General features: G+C 40.0%; 1 protein-coding gene across 2 annotated transcripts in view; it reads right to left on the reverse strand.

The window, feature by feature from the left end:
* akt3a (v-akt murine thymoma viral oncogene homolog 3a) overlaps nucleotides 1-25,085 on the reverse strand; it is a 65,065-nt gene that overhangs the window by 32,199 nt on the left and 7,781 nt on the right. For both annotated transcript variants that reach the window (XM_028006825.1, XM_028006826.1), the window contains exon 3: nucleotides 1,711-1,836. In XM_028006825.1, coding sequence (XP_027862626.1) covers nucleotides 1,711-1,836 — 126 coding nt within the window. The remainder of the gene's footprint in view (nucleotides 1-1,710; nucleotides 1,837-25,085) is intronic.

Raw genomic sequence — 25,085 nt, forward strand, 5'->3', positions numbered from 1 at the left:
ATAACATTAAAAACAGAAATATTGCTCCTATAAAACATTTTCATCTGAATTATGCTTCTTCACGATGTCGCTTGAAAAAGTGTGGTTTATATTACTAAACTCATATTTATTGATACTCACATGGAACAAGAATAAAATAATAACCTTTGTCTCTGTCCTGATTGGCCAGTTTCATTAACCACTGTCCAATCTCTCTGGGGGTACAGACTCAAGAAGCACATGTGGTGATCAGCAAATCTTTCATACATACATGTCTGCTTTGTATCAGATGTTCACAAACTGCACAGAATTAAATCTCAACTACAAATGTTTTTAACAGACACAAATCCATTTTCTACCAATACAAAAACTTTAATTACAAAGGCAAACAAACCTCTGTTTGTCTGATTATTCGTTGCATAAGCTTGCGCACTTGATTTATAGGTATGGACAAGATTAGTTTGCATATCCAATACCAAATGGGAAATATTTAATGTAACAAATGAAGGTGATGCTGGAAATTATGCATTAAGTTAGTCTTGGTGAGACAATAATTGTAAAAATAAACATGTCCACAATGTCCTGGAGTCTGCTAACCAGGTGTCGACACACAGCGCACAGCCAATTATACAGTGTTTCCCAACCCTGGTCCTCAAGGCACACTGTCCTACATGTTTTAGAGGTTTCCCTGCTTTAATGTGCCTGATTCAACTGATTGCAGTTCAACAAACGCCTGTTAATCAGTCATCAGTTGAAATCAGCTGGACTGAAGCAAGGAAATACCTAAAACATGCAGGGCAGTGTGCCTTGAGGACCAGGGTTGGGAAACAGTGAATTAGAGGATGTAGTGGCTCCTGTAACACACCACCACGCTGTGAAGATGGACAACAGAGATAATGACTGCATTGATGGATGTAATATTACCCCGAGGCTCTGTTTGATGGAACTATAGGAAGATACATGGCAACATTTCAGTAAAACATGGGCTATAATTTCCTTCAGATATAGAAATCTGCTACAGTTTCTAAACCAGCTGCACCGATTCTTCTCTAAACTTAACAGGTTGATTAGCAGGTTGTGATGTCATTATTATGCCAAGACAAGGTAAACTTTATGCATACGTTTAAACTACAGTCTATATTCTCCAAGGCAGAACAAAAGGAACAGATTCATGTACTGGCAATGCCTTAAAGACAGGTGGCATACAATTAATGCTTTCTGATTTTATAGGTGAGCGTTTAAAGTTTATTTGTCTCACATACTCTGATTAATTTCACTCATTTCAACGTTTTTTAGTTCAGACGTACAGAAAACTCAGATAGCCACACTGCATATTTTCAGCTTGATCGACCCTCTTTTCAAAAATTTGAATGGCTGCATTCTCTACAGAATACAAACAAAGACTGAGCTTTACTGATGCTAACCCGCGCTAACTGCTCATTTAAAATGGCTTAAAATGTACATCTAGTAAGAAATCCAGTAAGGGAAAACTTTATTTTACACTTATGTCTCTGTCACCTGAATAGGGCAGTTTCATCTCTGCTACTGATCTAAAAACTTAATGACAACAGAGCGCAGGAAGGAAAAAAAACTTCACTTTAAATGCACTAACTAGGGGTTTTATTGAGACTAAATCGGAAATTGTCTGGTCAAAGTTTCCAAAATTGGAAATCAAAGAACAAGAGTAGAGTAAAGAATCTGTGGCAGTGTGTAGATGTCACTGCAACATACTTGCTACTGAAAAGTTATTTAGAGGATAAGGGAGGTCTGCATCCTGAGGTTTCTCTTTGTAGCCGATGAAGGAGCCGTCTGTCTTCAGCAGGAAGTAACGTGGCCGCCAGTTCTTTATGTATTCACCTGGACAGAGACGCAAATACACAGAGAGGGAAATATAAGCATATATTTTGATACTTGGTGCAAACACTGTGGATAGAAGATCATGAGGGATCGTGATGTTTCTCAGGGTTGTAACAGTTAATCAGTATAATGTATGGAAAGTAGGATTAACAACAAAAATAATGATGCGGATCATTTAAATATTGACTTTATTCCCTGGACGGTTAAGAGCCGCTCAACTGTCATCTGTTCTGATTATATGACACACACTTTAACACACTGTAGTATTTATACACACAAATACATACACACACACACAGACACAACATCTCTACAGCTCCCACAACGCCTGCCAGATTCAGATCGGATTATCATGTAAAAAATGAAAGAGAAAAAAAAAGAAAAAAACATGTTTACCAGTGCAACACTCAACATACCCATGCCAGAAACATCATCTGGCTGATACATGGGCAGGTGTTGAGGTGATGACCCTTCCACCACACACACCAATACACACAAACCACTGGTCAGCTGCAGCGACACAGGATGAGATGATGTGACATGAGACCAAAACAGGATTACACATGGAGGAGTTATTCTTCTTAGACGTCAGCGGGAACGACGAACATCTGCTGCGCATCTGCCGACAAAAGTATTATCCGACCGCGCGTTGGCACCGGTGAGTGACCGCTGCCTTTTTAGCCGGCCCACAAGAGGATTACACGAGTGTCAAACACCACGCCATAGTGGTGGATAACACACACCGGGAACATGGAGCCACATATGGGTTAAACTGCACATGGATGTGGATTCGCATAGGTTTTTTGGAGAATAAAGAAATTATTCTGTGCATAACTTTACGTGCACAGAATACGTTTGCACAGACGCATTCACACCCAGGAACAGATTTTTGATTTTTGTCAGATTACAATCACACGCTTCGGTTCATTTTATTGGGATTTTATTTGACAGACCAACACAAAGTAGTGCATAATAGTTAAGTGGAAGGAAAATTATACATGATTTTAAACATTTTTACAAGAGTCTAAAAAGTGTGGGGTGCATTTGTATTCACTCCCTATGAATGCAAATTTTGTTTACAGAGACCTCAATCATTTTATTCGTGGTTTCGATTGTGTGAGGTTTTTATTTGTGTCTAATTTATTGTTTTTTGGTTGTGTTCTTTTATGGATGTTTAAAATACCTTCCAGCTCCATTGCTAAGCATTCTTAAAGCTTATTGACTTTAAATTATTATGCCATTATTCATCTATTACTTGAAGACGGTCTGAAAGCAATAATGTTATGGTTCATCACAATAATTACTTGGACAGTTTAACATCCAGGCCTATTTTTGGGTGTATTTATATACCAGCTTTGCACATTTAGATGCCAAAAATTTTAGCCCACTGTTCTTTGCAAAATAGCAGTAGTTTGGGAAGAGTTAGTTCAAAAAACAAAAACTCAGTTGGATTTAAGTTTTGACTTTGACTAGGCCATTCTAGAAAATTTAAAAGCTCAGAAAGGATTCTCCTGTAGTTCCGGCTGAATGTTTAGCATTGTGCCTATGCTGAAAGGTAAACCTTTTATCAGACTAGCTCTATATTTTACTCCATTCGGCTTCCAATCAAGCCAAATGGAGTAAAATATTCATCAACAGCATGATACTGCCACCACCATGTGTGACTGCTGCAGAGTGATGTCTTGTTAAACATGGAACCTCTAAGGCCCTCAGAGACCATCTTTATTTACACTGAGATTAAATTACACACCAATTTAGTGACTTTTAAAGGCAACTGACTGAACTGGGTTTTCTTCAGGGCATTAGACTAAAGGGTCTTGTGTCCCGCTCTGATCACCTTGTTTCAGTTCATTCTCCAGGAGAAGAGAACAGTCGGAGTGTCTGTGTTCTATTTGTGACATCCATTTAAAGCAGAAATGACAGCAGGCCGCGCTCGTTAACACGTCGCAGGAAAACACCTGCTCCGCCGAAGGAACCATGCGAGCGCCGGCCCCGCCGGTACCTCTGGGTGCTGGTGAGGATGCACATGTTGGCGTGTGTGTGTGTGACAGTGCGTTGGTGACTAGAACGAACCGCCACACAGGGACAGAGGGACACCAAAAAAAAAAAGAAAGAAAAGGAAAAACACACTGGTGGGTGCCAGTGTATTACTAAGGCTACAGAATCACACCTCTCCTCTCTTCTCTCTGTTTTTCACAAATACACCCACTCTCTCCAGCTCTCTCGTTTCCTTCTCCTGTTCTTTCAGGAACAAAGCATATTCTCTGGATCACTTGCTACTTATAAACAGAGTGCCGTGAGAGGGGTTGGACGGGAGGGCTGGAGCGAGGCATAAGGAAGAGGGAGAAGAAAATATTCTAAGAGGCAAGATGAAAAAACACACACACACACAGAGAGAGATCAAAAAGTTAACTGAGAGTAAGCCGAAATAAAACATGTCACAAACGATGACAAACCAATAAAAGACAAGCCTTTATTAGACAGATCATGCTGACTGAAGTTATCATCTGGAAAGGAGGAACTTTCTTCGACTCCAAACTGGATTGCAGAAAGATGGATGGACTGTCAAAATGGATGAGGATGAGGAAAAAAAGTTGAACTGATAAAACTATTATAAACTGGCTGCGACTACTGGCTCGCTGGTCCACGTCCAGTCATTTCTATGAGTCAGATTCTGGATGAGGTGTCCAACCAATGGAAGCCTGTGGTTGGCCGCTTCATCCCTCAGCTGTCCAGTACAACTGAAAACATTTAAGCGATCCTTATGGCCAGGCCGAGATGCTACGCATGTGTACGTATGTGTGTGTTTCTGCGTGTCCACTAAGAGTGGCAGGGGAGGGGGCAGCCAGGGGTGGCACAGACGGAGAAAGAGGGGACGGACAGTTGTCTGCGCGCGCGTGGCTCCTAACAAACGTGGCGGCGAGTGCGCGTACACTCGCAGGCGGGCTAAAAACAATTCGGCTCCGACCGTTCCAACTCTCCGTATGATCCAACGGTGTTCTGTCAAGCTATCCCGTCTTGGCCCTGCCTGTAATGAGTCCAGCGAGCTCTCCCACTCTGGACAGCTTGTCTGGAGAGCCACATGTCTCTAGTTTGGACTGCTGGAGAAAACAGAACAGCCGGTCTCCTTCCCACACCATCTCTCTCAGACTCCTCACTTCACTTTCATTTAGTTCTCTGCACAACTTTACTTTTCCCTTCAGGCCAATTAGAAAATACTACGCTGCAGAGCACGGAGCAAACCACGTCGGTTATCTGAAGGATCAAAAAGGGCAGAGGCCTTTAAAGTCCTAATTGTTCAGCTGGTTCAAAACCAATATCTGCTTCAGTGGTGGCTACTGGTCATTTCACAGCTTTGCTACTTTGGACCTCTGTAATCGTTTGTACCCAAATTTTTCAGGCATGCTGCCATCTGCCATGGGTCAAGGCAAAGTGGCAGTAGGTAACTTTTATAAACAATATCCTGTTTTACTAAATTGTTTAAACTGTCACCATGTTATGACAGTACAACATGAGTTAGATAATCAGAGAAGAAAAAAATTAGCTTCTCTGCCTTTTTACTGTGGTCCGAAAGTCATCTGCAGAAACACACTGCTGATTGTTTGTCAGAAACAACCAATCAGAGGCAGGAGGAGGGTCTTAGCGCTGTCAATAAATCTTCTGTACGCACAACTCACACCCTTCCCTTGCTCTGGTAAGCTACAGCTTATACACCGGCCACGTCAGATAATACTACCTATCTGTGAATGCTAAGGCTAGTTGGCATGGTCACAGATTACTGCATATAAACAGTTTCCCTGTAACAGTGTGTTACCATGGCAACGCATGCAGGTACATTGGAGAAACAATTAAGTTATTAAAGGAGGATAGGACATTTTTAAAATAAAATTTCACAATTAAATTGATAGACTTGACCCATGGCAAATAATGAAAGAGAAAATATAGTCTGAATTATGTGTTTCGATTCTTGAACATTTCACACATCAATATGCATTGATCCTGTTTGGTCTCATGTCACACATCGGTGTTCCACATTGCGGGTTTAGCTTTACCAACCTCTAGAGCTTTTGATCTGTAAACCTAGAACTTCTCTGTACGCTACATTGTAGTATGCTTAAATTCAAAATTAGCGACATAAAAACAAACCGAAATTTTTTTTTTAATGTACGCATTGTAGCAAACATCTTTATTATAACTACTGACCAGCTTTTTTGCATGTTTCCACTACTGTTTTGATTTCTGAGCTCCACATCACTGAGGTTGGATGGTCTTGCCTTCACCCTTATCTTTTAGTTTCCTTCTACAGACTATTAGATTCAGGTCCGGACTCTGGCTGTGTCGCTTCAAAACGTTAATTGAAAAAAATAACATAAAAACTAAATCTGCCACTGGCATGAAGAATTTTGGGGATAACTATGTAGTGGGTTAAGTTCATGCGTATGAAATCATTTGTTTATGAATCGGTTATGAAAAAATTATGAGGGCTCAAAATTGGGGATATTGGCAAAGAGGTAAACTGACCCAAAGGCTTCAGCAGTGCTTTCTAAATGTTCCATTTTATATTTAGTTGGCATTCTTTACTAGATTTATTGTTTGGACATTGAGAGATCTAAGTGATCCGAAACATGAGAGTAGTACCTGTCTGCTGTAAAACAAGTGAAATAAAGAGGTGAACTCTTTTACGTGTCGATGTTTGAGAGGCACAAACTAAGCAGCGGAAACAGAGCCAGAGCTTTTTAGAAGTCATTTCGAATTTCTATGAGAAATAAATCTTGCTGGCACATCTTCCAGTTGCAGCTTGTGGATTTAGCAGTAAGAGGCAGAGATGAATCAGCTGTGACTGCGTCTGTTCCAAGGTTTCTGATTGGAATTAGAACAATGCGCTCGCTAACTGTCACTCAATTAGCAGACCCATTAGCTGTTCACATCGGGACAGAGGGGAGACTGCGAGATTGAAATGCATTAAGGAGACAGGTACACATGGCAGTGCTGAACGTCAGCCAGCAAAATCGAAATGAGGCACAAACTTGTGCAAACTTTACACTTTCTCCCACTGCTCAGTCTTACACAAAGTCCTTCAAGACACCCGGCACACCTTTATTCTCCTAGTTTGATGTATTCTAGCTAAAAACATGGTAGACAAAAGGAGGAAAAGCCATAATGGCAATTAAATAAATAACTCCGTAACTATGTGAGCTCACCAGCCATTTGTTAATCAACCCAAACAGGGATTTAATTTAATGCTTTGGCCAAGGCAGGCGCTGATATGCAGATGGTGCAATAGACTGGGCTGTGTGACTGGCGCTCTGGAAGCTGGAGAGCTGGTTAGTGGTGGAGTACAGAGGCAGGCAGAGGCAGAGATACGGGTGGACTGAAATTCCTGCCATGTTCCAATGCGTAGAACGCCCCAACCCAAAGAAACAACACTGCACACACACACATACAGCTACACAGATACACTATTTTAATTACCAGTTTTACTAAAAACAAATACCAGACAAATACAAACGGAGATGTTTTATTGTTTAACAAAACTGGCGAAAATGCAAAAGTAGACTTCAAAAACCTAAGAGCACATTTTTTCACTCCAGATATCAAGGACAAAGGTAATAGCCAAATAGACAACTGAGAAAAAGCAACCCTCTTTGCTGATTAAGAGTCTTCACCTCATACTTGCTGTCGAGCACAGAAGTGAAGCACTGATGAATTGGGATTGCTTTCAAAGGACTTAGAAACCGTACAATCATTCACCAGATCCATGGTTTTCAAACTTTTAGAGGTAGAGGTAGCTCTGATGCTGCTCAGAAGAAAGTTTGGCTTAAATTGTATCAGTTATTCTTGAATATAAACAGTTCTACCGTAATGTGGCGCTAATAAGTAGGAGCCAGAAAGATCACTCACCCAAATTTGTCTTTGCTTTATCAGAAACTGTGCAAAAAGGCAGTGGAGGCAATTTTGAGAACTCCCTGGATGAACTTCACTGTACAAAGTGATGGTGGCTAGAGATTCTGCATTTCATTCATCATTTGATTAGGGGACACATGAAACCAAACTTAACTGGGTTCCATTGTTGTGAAGTACTGTATGTGTGAAAAAATAGCTAAATACAAATTGTAATAAGTGCAGACAATTTGTTTTTTTGCACTGCTTACAGTTTAGCAAAGCTTTGATTAAATAACAGTTCAGAGTTTTATATACGTTTTTGATTCCCTTGCTTAGCATTTATTTACCTAGAAAGCCTGGTAAAGCCTTAGAAGATTGTTTTGCTTTTTATATAACTGTACAAAGAGATATGCCAAGGTTATATCATACTGCAGTCACGTAAATACACAATAGACACCTTAAAACTGTAGACAAGGTCCTTGGGGAAACTTTAGAAAAGAAATATCTAGCATAAATTTGGACAAATCCACTACATATCTGGGCATTATTTAGTTCTTAAAACTTGCCATAATTTAATTTTAGGAAATGTTCTGTATTTTTTTTAATCAGAAAGGAACAGTAAATGAGACAGAACCAGTTGAACATCAGACAGGAGACTATTGTGTCAAAGGAGTGATGGAAGGGGGAGGTAATTGTGGGCAGCACAGAAGTTGGGGAGGTTGAAAGGTTAAGAAAGTGAGGAATTGTGTCGGTAAGACGCTTGAGGAAGACATCTGTCCCACAGTTTGTCCATGGAGGACGGGAGCTGGTTGAAGCTCATGATTTCGGGCAGGAAATCCCAAAATGTGAAAACATTATTAAGAAAAAATAAGTGAGAAAAGAACATCCTCCTCTCTGCAGATCCACAGTGAATAGATACGTTTACAAGGACATGGCTGTGTGCGTGACCCCAACCCCAGCAGTTTTAACTCCAGTCTGCTCAGACATCTTAAGGCGAATCTAGCCTCTTCAAAGCCAATCCACTTAAACTGCGTTAGTCTCATTATCACACTGGGCCTGGATTTTGAGCTCGTTTGTGTGTATGTGTGTGTGCGAGTTCGTGTAAATGCTTTAAATACAATTCCAATCCCTGACACTATAAAAGCGGAGCTGCATGTTCTTCTAAAAACTTAAGGGGTGTTTTCGCTCTTACATAACAGGACAGGATTCAAAGAAACACATTCACTTTGAAGCCGGAGTTGCCGCTGCGTTTAAAGGTTCGATGCTGGCGTGCAGACACTACAGTAGTGTAGGGATGAATAAAGTGCTGGAATTGAGGAATGACAAAGATGAAGGCTGAGCCTTAGCAACTCATGCAAGAAGGGCCTTACTGTAAGCTGCTGAGGCCGTGATGGTTCCAGAGAGCCGGGACAGGGCAGCATGGCAGATTGAGTGGAAACCCATGGGAGAGTGGTTTTCCCTTGGGGGCCGAAGGGGGCAATAGGAGGTTTTACCCAGCCAGCTGCACACAGCCAGAGTCTGCTGCTAGTCTGTGCTTGGTGCATGCAAACACACACAAGCTCATGCATGGATGCGTGCATGCATGCTACCATGGTGTCCCTCTGCTCCCCCAGCTGGTACAAAAAGAGCTGCTCACACATACCCTAACTTTTCTCAATGCCATGTCGCCATGGACACTCACTGGTCCAAGGAACCTGAAGTTGACTGTACAATCTCCTGTTCATTTTTACTCGAGGTTTACCTAAGACAAAACAGCTGAGTATCTCCTCACTAATTGCATTTAAATATTATCTTACTGTTCGTTCTAAATGTCTCAGATGTCAGTTATTTGGAAAAAACTAAGAATACATAATACATAATAGAAAATAACAAAACTAAAAACTCTGATTATATTATCAGTACCATAACATAACAATCCCATCCCCTGTTTTATATGTGCAATTTTTTCCTACTCCTTTTTCTGCTGCAGTACCGCTACAATCCAGTAGATGGTGGTGGCTCCTTGGATCACCACTGCTGCGATGCTGACACAGAGCCTGAGAGTGAGTGACAGACATGGTGCAGCCAAGACGACTCTCATCCTAATCCTCACCATACTGATGTGTGTGTATGTGTGAGAGAGAGAGAGAGAGAGAGAGTGTGTGTGTGTGTGTGTGTGTGTGGACAATATATGTAAAATGCTCTCCCTGGGAATCTGTCAGTTTGTGTGGGTGTGGGCATTTCTGCCTTCAGACATTTTAAACCTCAATTTGTGTGAAGAATGTGTCGCTTCCTATAAGAACCATAAGATTTACTGTGGTAGTAGCATATTAGCATCTTAGTAGAGCGCTGCAGCTCAGTGGCACTTGTGCCAGACAGGAGGCTTTGGTTACCAAGCTAAACTGTTGGTGGGTGAAGGTCACTTAGCCAAGGCTACGCCAATCTTATCATCAGACTTTATGACTCTAGCCACTTTATTTCCCCTTTTGACCTGGTATAACTAAAGAAAAATACATTGGGCACATTTTTTTTTCTTAAAATTGATTTTTCAAAATGTGATTAGTCATTTCATATTAATTATAATGTCAAATTGGTTCTTACTATTGATAATTGTATGATTCAGGTAATGGCTTGAGGCTTTGACTTAAAACCGATGACGAGGTAATCAAAGATGACGGTAGAAGGAGATGGTGGGAAACTATTTGAAGATGACCAAAAGACTGAACACAAGGAAGCCAAGTGGCTCCGCCTCCCATGAGGGTTTGACCCTTAACTGTTGATGAACATGTGAGAATTGGAAAAGTTCCTGCCTTTTGGGAAACGTTTGAAGATGACGATTTACATTATCTCGCAGTTTACCACGTCAACTATTTTCATTTTGGGTTTACGAGAAAGTAAAAGTAAAAACCTTGTTTTACAGATCTCCAGCAAACACTACAGTTTTATTCAATAAATTAAAATACACAACTGGATGAGTCTCATTTGTCAGATTTCAAGTACCTTTTGAAAATAACTACCTTCAAGCCGGTACTAAACATGCATTTCATTAAGCCCACGTTTCTGTTTTTCAAAGTAGTTCTTGTTTACAGGTTGGATGCAATATTAAAGCGTGTTTTTATTAACTAGAAAACTATAAAAAAATTATACTAGAAACTCATCATGATTAAGAAAAATAAAGGTGTTCAAACATCAGTCTTTGTCTAATTAATCTACATAATGTGTTTAACTTGGTAGTGGACTTACTAAAATAAATGGATTTTTCAATAATATTTTAATTTATAGAATGGGTCTGTATATAGATAATTAACAATGAGCTAATGATGAGTGAAAAACTGGAAAACTGAAAACACCAGAGATCAGAAATTAGCCACTAAATTCTGATCGGTGCATCTTGAATAATAAATCATATCATCACCATTTGGATCAGAAAGTCAAAAAATGCTATTAAAATGTAACAGATGTGGTTTATTCCATCGTTTCATTGTTTTTTGGTCTGCGAAGTGAACAGGCACAAGAACAGGACACCAGGACTCCCACCTGGCCCCGTGTGTCCTCCTGTCCACTACATGCTCACAACAATCGCTGCTCTTCACACGTTACAGAACTTTGGCAGCTCTTTGCAGCCAGTTCTCTCACATCTCATTCAGAGATTCTGAAAACATGCCAAAATAAATACAAGAGACTTATCTTTTTTAAGGAAGAGTCAAAAAGAACATACTGTCAGCACAGAGCAAAAGGCTTTTAAAATATTATATTATCAAGCAGGGAAACTCAGGTTTCGTCTATGGTTAATCCTATCAGGAATATTAAAACACAGCTCAGTCAGAAGGTCTATATCCCTAACATACACACATCCATCAACCCACCCACACACAACTAGCAATGCAAACACGGCTTGGAGAAGAAAAAAACCCCATAAAGACTGATCTGCTTGGATGTCTTCTAGCACATCAAGAAGGTAAAAATACTATCTGAGCGAACCAGAACAAAAAGCCCTTGCATTTTAACACGCGATAACATTAGAAATGCCATGGCGCTTGTCTTCAAAATGCAGTGAATCCAATGCGATTAGGGAAGGCACACACAGCCAATGAGCTGGCTAATCAAATTGCATTGATTGCTGGTTTATTGCCTCTTTTTCTTCCCTCTCTTTTGGAGGGCTCTGCATGTTGGCATCATTGATTTTCTTTTTTTTTTTTTTACATCATTGATGTCTACATTAAGCAGTTTATTTATGCAAAATGCTTCCTATACAGATTTATTGGCTAAAAAAAAAAACACTGCATCATTTGTAAAATAAAGGGACCTGTTGAAGAGAAATCACTTTCAACCAAAGCCATCTGCTACAACCTTTTTTATTTTTAAAGAATTTGTGATTTGCGATTCGACTCCAAATATTTGTTTATTTTCAGTCGAAGTGCGTATGACGCCGATGCTGTTCACACACAAATATCATTCAAATGACGCTCAGGAAAAGAAAATTGACGCTCGTCGAGTCATGCTCCGTCCCATCTTTTTTCATTTCATTCAGCAATTATTACTTGCACACATTTCTTTGAGATCCTGACATTCATATTCAAATTCTCATTCTGTGTCTTTGCCTCATTGGATGCGAAACCGTCCAATCAGAGAAGCGGAGGAGCGCAGCTGGACAAATCAGTCAATAAGAAGAAGTGACATCAGAAAAAGAAGGGGAAGGTCAGGCAGACAGGCCGACAGACACAGCTGTCCAACTATTGCCTACAACAGACAAGCAACATGGAGCGTGTGTGTGTGTGTGTGTGTATTGTGGAGCCCAACCCTGTCCAGTTGAGCAGTGGTGAACAGGTGCAAAGCTTTGTGCTTGTGTGTATGTTGGCGTGTGTGCGCGCGTGTGTGTGTGTGTGTAAGTCACCATTATTCCAGAGTGGCCCTGTATTATTAATTCAGAATCGCTGGGCTGGGGCTGTGGGCAGCAGCTGGTCTTGCGAGCGCATGCATGCGCTTGTGTGGACAACATAAGACCCCCTCTGGTCTTTTGTGAAGCCTTCGTACTTTTCCAAGAGCAACATAAAAGCCCGGAGCTGCATGTTTCTCCTTCGAATGCACATGTTCACACCGAACACACACGCACACCGCTGAGCACAATTGCCGAGTCCATTGGGGAAAGAGTAAACAATCAAGTGCCATACCCCAAGTATTGTCAAGTGCACCGCCCGCTCCCTCTCACACACCCCCAGCCCACAGTGGCTGACACACACACCAGCCCAGTCGTGCTTCATTCAAAGGTTTCATTCATGTGTTAGACTGAAGGGCCAGCAGTAAGTGCTCTCCACCTAACTAACTGCTGCTCTCTGTTACCCTCTCCGTCCTGGTTGGCTACCTGTCTGGACTCTCCACCTACTCCAGCCCAGGCCCATCTGTCCACGCATGAAGTATAAAACGTCAAATGTGGAATTTCCTACACTTCTGTTTGTACAGATAGACAGGAGAAACATCAATGATAATAAAACTGATACCTTTTTATCGGTGTGATTATTGTAACTCACATTCCGGCTATAACCTATAGTAAAGCAAATTTTTGTTTGTTTTTAATCAAATAGGGAATTCTTATCAAACTCCATCCTCTTTTTGAAAAGTTGCGGTTTCAAACCTGCAAATTTACTGTTCCACAAGCGTTTAACCTCTTAAATGAGACCAGAGAAATGCCAGTGATATTTTAACTGCAGCGCCTATAAAAAGTATTAATCACCCCGTTGGATGGTTTATTTTTTTTATTGCCTTAACAAATCAACCGTGATCAAGCAAAAAAAAAAAAAAAAACTTTAATGTGAAAACTGAATTCTACAAAATGACAATAAAAACTGTGTAAGACCTGCCAGATTCAAATATATTTTTCATTGATGTGTTTACAGGCTGGGAAGGTGTAGCAAAGCCAATCAATTTGCTATATCTACTCTGCCAATGACTGGTCAAGGGGATAACTGGTGCATTTCTAATGAGAAGACACTGGTGTTAGTTAGTGTGAGCTTCTAAAACACACCTGACTTTGAACAAATAAGTGTTATGGCAATATTACTGTATATGGTTTATTAGATTTAAAGGGGAAATTAAACACGTCTCATTTTGCATTTAGTTTCAGACTACAACAAAACATCAAATATCTTTTGGTTTCATTTAATTGAAAATGTTTATACAGAATGCCAGACACCATGAGATGTTCTGCATCACTTTCTTCTGTAATATTTGTAAAATACTGAAATGTGTGTGAAACCTCCTGTTCAATCCAACAAAATATCAGGAGGAGCATATCCCAGGTCTGTTAAAACTCAAGATAATATGATATTGCGATGAAACCACAGAGCAACATCTGAATATAGCAGATGTTGCTTCTCTTCTCTTGTTCTCTACCACAAATCCCCGTCCCATACAGCGGTCTGCTGATGAACCCCCTGCTCTGCTGTGAGACATCTGCACCTCACTCACTGTTTCTTTATTTCGTTTCCGTCTCGTCTTTTAACACACACGCACACACCACACACAACATTCTTCGCTTAATGACAGATGGCAAGTCAACAATCGTATAGCATCAGCCTCCCCAAAACATAGACACACACACACACCCCGCATGCACACACACAAACAAACACCAACTCCTTGTGCTGGTGTCCCTTTGTGCCCTGTTAAATGCTTTGATTTGTCTCTTATTGACGGTGTGTGCGCAGGGGTGTATGTGTGTGTGTGTGTGTCTCTCTCTTTACCTTGGTATATTAAGCACCAGTTTAATGAGAGCATGCTAAGAAGTGGGCCCCAGCCAGTGGACCATATGGGGGCCATTTAGCCCCCTCAGAACCTCGAGCCAAGCCTCGCTGACATGATTACCACCACCGTCCGCTGCTCTACACCAGTGTCAGAGTGGGAATGGGGAATTTTATCATGGACAGCTAATTAATGACTGCAAATTGGCAACGAGAGGTGGAGGAGGAAAAGAGGATAAAACATTTTATCACTGCTCAATCTCTCGTACCTCTGGCTTTACCCGGCTGAATAACTGATGTACAAAAACCACGGAGATTGCAACCACACTCACACAGATGCATATGTAAGGCAGTCACATTTCAGTTAAGCTAAAACACATTTCCATAGTTCTTTCTTGCAATAACAATCATATTTTATGTATGTTTAAGCCCAGGGAGCGTTATTCAAACTGAAAATCTTAGTTGTTGTTAAAGGGAGTTGCTCCTCTCCACTGTCACCATATCCTTCCTCAGGAGGAAGATTCCCTCAAAGTCAATGACTCAATCTAACTGGCTGGGCTTCCTTAAGACATTTTACCTATTGTCATTATTAAATTAACTTGCTTTGATCATATCATGCAGTAATTAGGATCACATTAGACTGTATATCGGGAGTTTTCACACCTGAAAGTCCAGTAGACTCAGTTTTATTGGGCACCAAAGTTGCAACATTTGTTACATTTTCATGATCCCAGTTGGATTTCACATGCCCTGACATAAATTGGACATGCACGTCTTGTTAAGCTCCTTAAGATGACATTGGCTGTGTGTTGATGCTACACAGTATAAGTAAACCAAATTCAATTAAACTGGTCTACATCAGTGCATTCATGCATGACTAACATTTTCATTGTCTGTCTGTGTAGCCAGGCAGGCTAAAGCTAGCGGTTTGGTTAATCCTGTCAGAGACAGATTACAGGTGGGAAGATATAAATAGAATCACTGTCCCTTTAACCTGACCACCTCCTTTTGCAGCTCAACTATTAAGACAGGCGGAAGAAAAGCAAGCCAAGCCTACTGGAAGTTGTCCGGAATAGATGTTCATTTGATGGAAAGGCCACACGGACTTGATGGTGCATCCTACAATGCTAAATAAATATGTGCAGATAAGTTCTCAGGGTTCAGACATGCAATCTTTGATTCCACTAAGGCACTTTACACTTACTCTACTAGAGAGGCCTGTTTATGATGGTGTGTACACCACTATGGTATAGACGAGATTGGAGATTGGATCAGTATTGCCACTGGATTATTCTGCATGTACTGCTGCTGCACTGTGTGCAAGTTTATTAGCACTTACTTACTAAGAAATGTGGATGAAAACATGTATGTGTCCCTCACATGCAGTCTCTTCACAGAGAAAGTACTGTATTTGAGGCAACAGGGAAAAGGTGGGGATTAAAGTCTGCAAGGAATTTTCAGCAACATTGTGACAACTGAGGATTCAGCAGTTCCTGGATCTGTTTCCTGTACAACCTGAATAGTTGTATGCTGGTACAGACCCTACTTCCATGCAAGGATAGAACAAAAATACTGACATTACCCACAGAAATAATGTGCAAAGAGGATTCTATGAGTTATCATTTGATAAAAGCCATACACTAAATTTGCATCCAAAGGATGTTTCCATTGAAAAGTTTTCTCACCTAGGCTCCAGGACACAGTTGAGACCAAAATTATCGATATCCCTTTGAGATTTAGGTTTAAAGTAATCTTTTATTTTCCCCCAGCATGTTTTTTTTCTGACTGGAAATTATACTAACAATTTAGTAATGTCCTGATTTGGGTCTGACAGAACATCTGTGGAGGAAGATAAAGAGTAGAATAATGGGAAGGAGGCCTTCAAAATACCAGTGGAAACATGAAAAGGTTGTGTCAGCACTTATAAAAAGGGTCAGAATACTAGAACGCCAATAAAGAATTTTCTACTTATTATAGAAGAGTATAAATAATTTTCAACATTTTACTTTTTTAATTAAATGTAGAAAAAAATCACAAAAAACCAAACATTTTTTTCAAACAAACATCTCGGTTGAATGAAAAACAATCTATATTAGCCTGGGTTATAAATAATTTTGAGCCTAACCATAAACTTTCCACCATAAGAACAAACTAATTCATTTTTCAAAAATCAAATGGGTCAAAGTGAAAGGGTTGGTTTTCACTGCAAATCTGATGTTGTAGTTGGTTCCACATTATATTCTCTTCTTAATAAAACTACAGTGACAGAAAGGAAGGCTGTATTTTTATTTTACTTGGTGTTGGTGAGGTGAGGTGCTGAACTTAGAAAATCTACTCAGAAAAAAAGAATCATGGTGGCTGACACTTTTAGCAGCACGTCAGAACAACTGCAGGTAAAGAAAACCTTGCTTATTAAAAAGTAAGTATTGGATACGCTTGTCAGGTTTGCACACTAATGACAACTCCCTAGTGGGTAAGACTTGTAATAAGGTGGAGATATAAGGTAGGATTTGCTGACAGTGGTAGGATTAAATGTAAGGTCTCTCTGTTTCCAGAACAGGAATGACTGGAAGATGACGACTATGACAGTAACAGTCACTTGACAAAGAACGAACTGTGCGCAACCACAGATCGCAGAACTGTTTAAGGCTGCTGGTATAACCCATAGCATAGGTTTTCCAAACAGACTGTAGTGTGTTATCTAAGTACATGAAACCCAAGGAGTATAACGCAGCCATGATCAACTGTGGAAATGGGACAAGAGAGAAAATCGATTTTCAGAACAGTGCTTAAGCAAGTTCAAAGAGGATTAATGTACATTTTTGTAATCAGGGACTGCTGAAGAAAAAATGTCATTGGTCACCACATGAACAAGATACTGGGTAACAGTGTGAAAGAAACATGTGTTACCGGAGTCATAAAGTTGTCAATAATAGGTACTGAGGGCAAGAAAATTCTCTTTGAGGTTTTGTTCTCAAAGTTCTGTTAAAGAAAAGTACAGGACTTTTGAATTAAACAAAATGGCCAAGATTGTTGTTGGAAACTGTTTCATGCAAAAGGCTACTTTGCTTCATGGGGATTATTTTTGGTGTGTGTGTGTGGGCGTCTGTCCACACACACACACGTCAATCTTGTTGACGAGAGCAAGATTGTTCCATGAAGTTTATTAGCGTTAGAACATTAGCATAGTTTGTGGAGTTAAAAATTCAGGCCTTACCATCAAAGAAAATGTTGCATCCAAGTACTAAAGTTGCTGTCAGAGTGGCACCAGCAGATCCCAAGGCCTAAGGCTTAAATGTCTTAGTGAGTACAGCAAGTTATAAGTTTGATACCTCGCCAACATCAGTCAGCAATGACATCTGAAGCATCAAATGTTTCAAATGTCAAAGGAAATGTATTCATTTGGCAGCAAAACCAAAGAGATGGAAACTGGACTGATCTTCAGCTATGGTGGCAGATATGAAACTATATATATTATTCATTGTGAATTTACTGTTCAGAATGTGTATCACACCAACCTCTGGTTTGTCACGAAAACAGACAAACTTCAGAAAAAGTGATAGAAAATGTTTAGCTTTTTGGAGACTGTTTTTAAAACCTTCATATCTGTAATACTGTTGTTAATTTAAAAACCCTACTGTAACTTTAGTTGTATTATTTGATAGGAGGAGACTTTTGGAAAAAAAAAACTTAAACAAAAACTTAAACATACAAATTTCACTAAAACATAACTAAAAGCAAGTGGTATTATTTGCCCACTGTGGTGCCTCTCCTGCAGTCTAGCTCTTACAGTAGTTGTTACCCACTTGGCATTCATCTGTTTGCCTATGTCAGCCAAACCCACCCATACTCAAGCCTCCCTCCACTAACCCTATCCTAAAGCCAAATCCAAACAGCCCTCACTACCACAAAAAGTAAACTACACTCCACCTCTCTGGCCTAATCTCTGTTAGCACATTTAAACAGAGACTATGGTTTTCCACATCTACTCAGATGGCTTTTCAAGTAAGGACAACGATGTCACCGGCAATAAATCAAAATGGTAGTAAAGGGAAATTGTAACACGAGTTGACAAGGATCCTTTTATAAACACAAATGGACATCTGCAGTAATAAGGAAGAAACGGGTAAAATAAACCAGAGAAAGCAAAATATTGAGACAGAATAGAGAAATCAATGTTTAGTGTTGGACAATTGTTTATGTTATGACATTAACCTTTCATATTTCCTTCAGATAAAAATGCATTCTCCAAAAACAACATCCTCTGGCATTTGACAAATTATTTCCTGCAGATATATAGAACGTTTTTAAAAGACTCTGAATGCGGTGAAACAGTGCTGGAAAAACATTCTGTGGACTTTTGGACGTTGCATTTAATTACGGCACAGTACTTCAGAACAAGATTGTCATGCTGACAAACATGGTAGTAGAAGTGTGATGATCTGAGGCTGCCTGGCTGCTTCAGGAACTGAAGGATCTGCCGTAAATAACGAAAGAACACAATTCTAAAAGAGACAGCTAGACATCAGTTTGCAACCTTCAACTGCAGCGCACTTGGGTTATGCAGCAGGACAAAAGTCTACTTCTGACTGCTTACAAATATGGTTTTGGAGAGGCGTGGTCAATTTACAATGTGACTTTAAGTAGGTCATTCATGCTAGAAAAGACACATGTGTGGTTGAATTAAAATAATTCGGCAAAAAAAAGAAGAAAAAGAGTGGGCTAAATCTTCACAGGGACTTTACAGACTCCTTACCAGTTATGAGAACACTAAGGGCACTTGTTGCTGCAAGGGTGTAGGGGGAAAATACTATTTCACATAAGGCCAGGTTGATTGTGATACCGCTCCCTCCCTAATAATTGCAATAGTTAAAAAGACATGGTCTTTTTAATTGTGGCATCTAAATGAGTTAATGTCTTTTGTATCAACTCAGGTTATCTTAAGTAAAATTCTATGCGACTAACAATGAAAATTTGATTTCAAAAAAATCTTAAGAGTGGGTTCGTTTTTACGACACTATAAAAGGTTTAAATGAATAGGTCTGATTACAACAAAATATATAAATAGTAGTGAGAACAATTAGTAAATAGTGCCTGAGCAAATCTCCAAGCATCCGTCCATATTGTGATCCAATGTTTGAGGTCAGCATTTTGATGATCCTCAGCTGCAGACTAATCGCATTATGCAACCTCTCCTCCTTTCATATCCTCCTGCTTCCTCTCTCCAAGTTGTGCATATGTAATGATCAGCACTCCATTCATTGATCCATTCATTCATTTATCCAAGACTACCTCACTCTACATTAGTCCATTCACATTGCCCATCCATTAATCCTTCCGCTGGCATGGGCTTTAAAAGCATGCTTCTCTCGATGCAGATCTTACTGACTTCAAACAGTTAAAGTGTCCACATCTATTTAGCTCAGAACATCATAAACAAACACACAAGGTCATTTTGATGTAGCCAAAAAAAAAAAAAAAAAAGCTAAACTCCCTCTAGCCTGATTGGGTAGAGGGAGTCAGTACTGAAGTTGTTTTGGTTTTTTTTCTTTTGTGGCATCTAGTTTCAATAAATGGGTCATATCTGCTGACACTACTGTCACTGATGTCCAAAATTAGCTCCTCTTCCCAAAAATGAAGTTCTGTAAATTTAAAAACTCCTTTCATTTTCACATCCTCCTCGATTCTCGCAGTTCCCGTCTCTTCTTTTTTTGCGGTGGCTGTATCTGTCACAAACTATCCGTCTCCCTTTCCTGTGCCGTTTGTCTGTGGGCTCTGCAGACTGGTCCTTCTGTGCTGTGCTGTCAGTCTGTCTGGCTGGCTGCCATTATCTGCAGTGTAGAGTGAGTCATTCTTAGGACAATGGAGACAGTTTGTAAAACCACACTGGAGAGTACACTTCCTCCGGATGTGCAAGGGGATGCCATTCATAACAAAGCCTGCACTGTCTGCCTGTCGGCTGCTGCCGTGGATGTGCATGCATTGCAGGCTTTGGAGGATCAGAGGGAGAGGAGAGAAGGAGTACAAGGTGATGGGAGCTGAAAAAGAAATGAGAAGCGGAGGAGGAGGGGAGGAGAGAGAAGTGGGAACCGGCAAACAGTGGCGGCGGCAGTGACTGGTGATTGATATCAGAGATCTGGCACTGCCACCTGATCCAGCCAGCCTCCAGCAACACTGAACTCGCTGAACTTACTAAGCCAAGATGGCTGCTCCACTGCACTGCACCCAATGAACCCCACAGCAGTAATATGTACACAGTAAAGCAAATACAGTTGCTCCAGGGAGAGTGGAGAACAAAGAAGGAATAAAAGGGGAGAAGTGATGGCTTTCATTTCAAATTCAAATATCCAGCGATGCAGGCATGCTGAGAGAGATGCATGAAATAAGGGAGCAAAACTCACCCAGGCATCTTCTGAGTCTCTACATCAGCAGGACTAATGCTGTGATCTAAATGATACATTTCATAGATGTGGTCAGCAACCAGATGTCAAACTGTCCGCATTGAGTACAGAAAAAAAAAGGTGCATGAGAGATACTACTTTTTTTTTACTTAAGATGCTTTATAACATTCAAATCAACAAAGATTGTATTTATGCATGTTCCAAAATGATTAAATTATAATAATTTAAGCAATTATAAACATACTCCAGTATCAGGATTTATTTCTATAACATATAATTAAATCTGAGACTTAATTAAAACATTTAATTACAGTTCAAATTGCTAAAAATCCATTCATGGTGAGATGCTGTAAGCACAGAAGCTGATAAATTCAAAGGCTACAAACACAGACCCATCGGGGAAAGTGCTGGTTACCGGTAATCTGACGCTTTTTAGCCCGACTGGTACTGACTGACGGTTGATTTGGCCATAAACTTAAAAAAATTCAATCTTTTTTGATTCTTAGTGAATGTACAAGCCTGGTCATTGCCTTCCTATGCACTACCACTCGATTCTCATCTCCCTTTAGGGCTCTGCCTGGAACTTCTCCCATTAAAGTGGATTTCTCCAGTAGAATTTCAACCAGGCCGTTGTGAACAACTATGATGATTTTCTGCGCTGTTTTGTAATTTTAGCAAAGGCAGCGGAGGAAGTGAACGAAGTCATTGACTTCGTGTTGGTCACACTTCCAAATACTGAATTAGCATTAACAGCCGCCTTGTTTGAATCGGCACTTCGCTGTTGTTTACAGCATAGGCAAGTCCCGATAAGCTTCATGGTGTCAAACTGGAGAATTATATACGGCGCAACCAAACGTTAGCGATTTGGGAAAATGTAAAACTTCAACAGAGTCCACCTAATAGTTTCTCAATAGCCAAGGGACCAGACCCCCTGCACAAAGCAAAGCGTAGAACAAGGGGGTGGTTTTATCAGGCTATGAATGTACTATCCCTTAGTCTTAATGGGCTATGCCAATAACACTCTTCAGTGTGTGGAGTTACTGAAAGAAAGTAATTTGAAGTTACCCATTTTCAGAATCAGTAAAGTGTTCAAGCACAAAAGATACGAAGCTATTTAAAATGAAACTGTATTTCTGCAGGCAGGAAACACCTGCCTCTTTAGCCTTCATGTGCCTAAAGAGTTAAATAAGATTTCATCTGTCACCACAAAGGCTGAAAGCAGTACCGCAAATTTGCTCTACTTCATCCTATTGATCTTTCATAGTGTGTTTGTTGTGGGACATGCTAAAGCTAACAATGTTAATCATAACAAGTGCTCATCCAAGAAGCAAGAGATGGTTTAATGAGTCAACTCTGTAACCATTTTGCCCACAAAATCTTTTAGTTGGTATCTGATGTGTCATAACAAAACACTTCCAAGCAACAGATTTGCCGCTCTCAAAGCAACCAAGGCTCACTTTGCTTTGACTTTGCCGTTTCACCTCTGATCTGTAACTTTGCATTATAAAAGAAAACACTGGAGGACAATGAGTTGTGTCCAAGAAAAGATGATGCAGCTCTCCTCATCTGTCCCCTCCCTCCCGACCATCTGCTGTGCTGACTGCTGTGTGTGCTGATGCTGGTAGAGGTAACAGTATCCACCCGGTGCAGTGGCTGAGAGTGTGATCCCTGTAGCCTCACATGGGTTGAAAGAAGGTAAACTCCTGGCAGTAGCGGAAATTAAGAAGGGCATTCTTGCTGAGAGGGGAGCGACGCACGTTCAAAAACGGACCCGTTCCGGTGTCATTTTGGTCGTATTCATCAGAATAAAACAAACGTTTTTAAACTGTTCATTTTGCTTTCTTGCAACTATGTTGTTTTTGTGGTAAGGTTTGCAAGAGGCAAGATTGCACAACATGCATGATTTTCTTACACAAAGAGGTGATGCAGTTGATTGCAGTCCACGCCCTGACTCAGTGAAAGGAGGAAGGAAATCCTAGTCATGTCAGTGTGTACACAAAGGCAGGGTCATCTAAGGGCACATTGTGCTGTATTTGGTGGAAAATATGATCTGTATTCGAGGGGATTCATTTCATTCCAGAATAAGTAGAGCTGAATTAGTCATTTCAACCACTCCAGTACATCTGCTTAAGGGCTTTTTCTGCTGCATCATATGGTTGGTAAGAGTTGAAAAAAAATATGCATGGACATTTTTTGTGTCCAAGTATCACTACATTTGGTCACCATCCGTTGTCGTGTGTGTGAAAGTGTGTGAATGTTTTGTAATGTTTGACCAGTTTTTATAACAGTAGTTGGCCAAACAAAAGCGCCATTTCTCCAAATCGGTTCCGCCATAAAACATGCAAAGCTTTCCCGTGAGAGTTTGTGACCATAAGAAGTCTTCTTTACCCCTGAGATTTGCTTTTTATTCCCCCAAACAACTAACTAATAAACAATTTCCATTCAACACCAAACCCATTAGCAAGAGGGAAAACAGTGTAAAAGGCTCCAGAGAAAACAACACATTTACAACTATAAAAAAAAAAAGAATGATTTTATGAGCTTTCTAGATTTAAGATCATTCAGTCTTGTCCATTCAAAATAAACATCAGCAGAGGCCCTAAAACAGTGGAAGAAAATGTAGTTTTTATTTTTTATTTATAAGCCAAAATTGTGGGAGTGTTTTGGTATATTTATAAGGAAAAAAAATCAGATTTATTTGGTGTTAGATCATCGAAAGTTAAGAGTGATATTTGGACAATTGGTGCATCGTTAGTATTTATATCAAAATCATGTCCACCTCTATTTTCCAACAGCCCAAAGAAAAACTGTCGCATAAAAAATTGAGATATATAAACTAATACTGAATTAATTTTATTGACTTATTTGAATTTGGCAACATGTTTGCTGGCTGAGAGAAGACGTCTACTTGCTCCCTCACAAGAAAGGAAAACTCTTCGCAATGGAAATGTTTTAGATTAAAGCAGTGATTCCCAAAGTGTGGGGGGCACAGTGCCATTGCAGGGCGGGCGCGGGAAGCGGTATGGATGAATAAAAAGAGGGGGAAAAAAACAGTTACACAAAAGTATTTCACTGTAAAGATGGTTTGTAGTGTGTTTTGTTGCAACTTGAAGTGTCAAATAAACTTCAGTGGAGTTTGAAAACCAAATATGTGTATAGATTTATGTCTGGTTGAACAATGTGTGTGCCCAGTTGATTCTTTTTTCTTTTTTGCGAGGGATTTTATTGAAATCCATAGGGGGGTCCAGAAGATTTTTGGGAACCACTGGGTTAAGGGAAGAGTCATGGTATGGATACTGAAGAAGCATCACCCATCGCTTTTGAAAAGATAAAAACACAGCTGTTTTTAAGCAGCATCTGTAGAGACTACAGTAGACGTCCAGCTGACAAACTAATAGTTTATCCATCTATTGTAGACTACTACTAAATTTAGAGGGTTTTTATTTTTACATTTTTGCTCAAGTCTTTGTATCAAAATACCAATAAATGCATATAGCATTAAAATACCTTTTTGAACAATAGGAAAATTCAACTTGCTTAAGAACAGTTCGACCAAATACCCTGTTTATACGGTTTATAATGCAAAATATGTTAATTTGGGGGTTAGTTACAATTTAAATTTTAGCAGTAGTTGGAATAATTGTTGCTTTTCTGTTTTAAAATTTCTCTGTTTTGTATTTTTTACCCAAGCTTATCATACTCTGATCATACCAACCCACTTCTCCATGAAACAAAGAATAATGTAATAAGAAAAAGATTCAATATTCATCTAGTCTATGCAATGCGACTAACTCATATGCATTTTGCAGCTTGTGACCTTAAAGGACCTTACAGGCCTGTCATCATTTAGCTTCTTTGTTTCTGTTCTTTTTCTTCATGTCACTTACTCAACCAGAAACATGGTCCATAATTCAATCCTGGAGAACTTTCCATGCATGGAAGATGCCCAACATCTCTGATTTGAGTAACCCTCTGTCTAATGACTAAGACTGCAGTCTTTGCTGTATCACAACCCGGACAGTGAGTCAGCACTCTGACCCTGCGTCTCTTCCCGCACTCTGCTACAGACAAAGATTTATCATACAATGCAGACAAACATTCATATTCCTGACACAAACAGAAGTCCCTCTCCTCCTCCTCCTCCTCTTCTTCTTCCGTCCCTACCTAACCTCTTCCTCACACCGAGAAACACTGGCATCGCCGAGTCGTGACTGAGGGCGATGTTTTCCTCTTAATATGCACAGACAAC

The sequence above is a fragment of the Xiphophorus couchianus genome, chromosome 22, assembly GCF_001444195.1.
Source record: "Xiphophorus couchianus chromosome 22, X_couchianus-1.0, whole genome shotgun sequence".
Taxonomy (NCBI): Eukaryota; Metazoa; Chordata; class Actinopteri; order Cyprinodontiformes; family Poeciliidae; genus Xiphophorus; species Xiphophorus couchianus.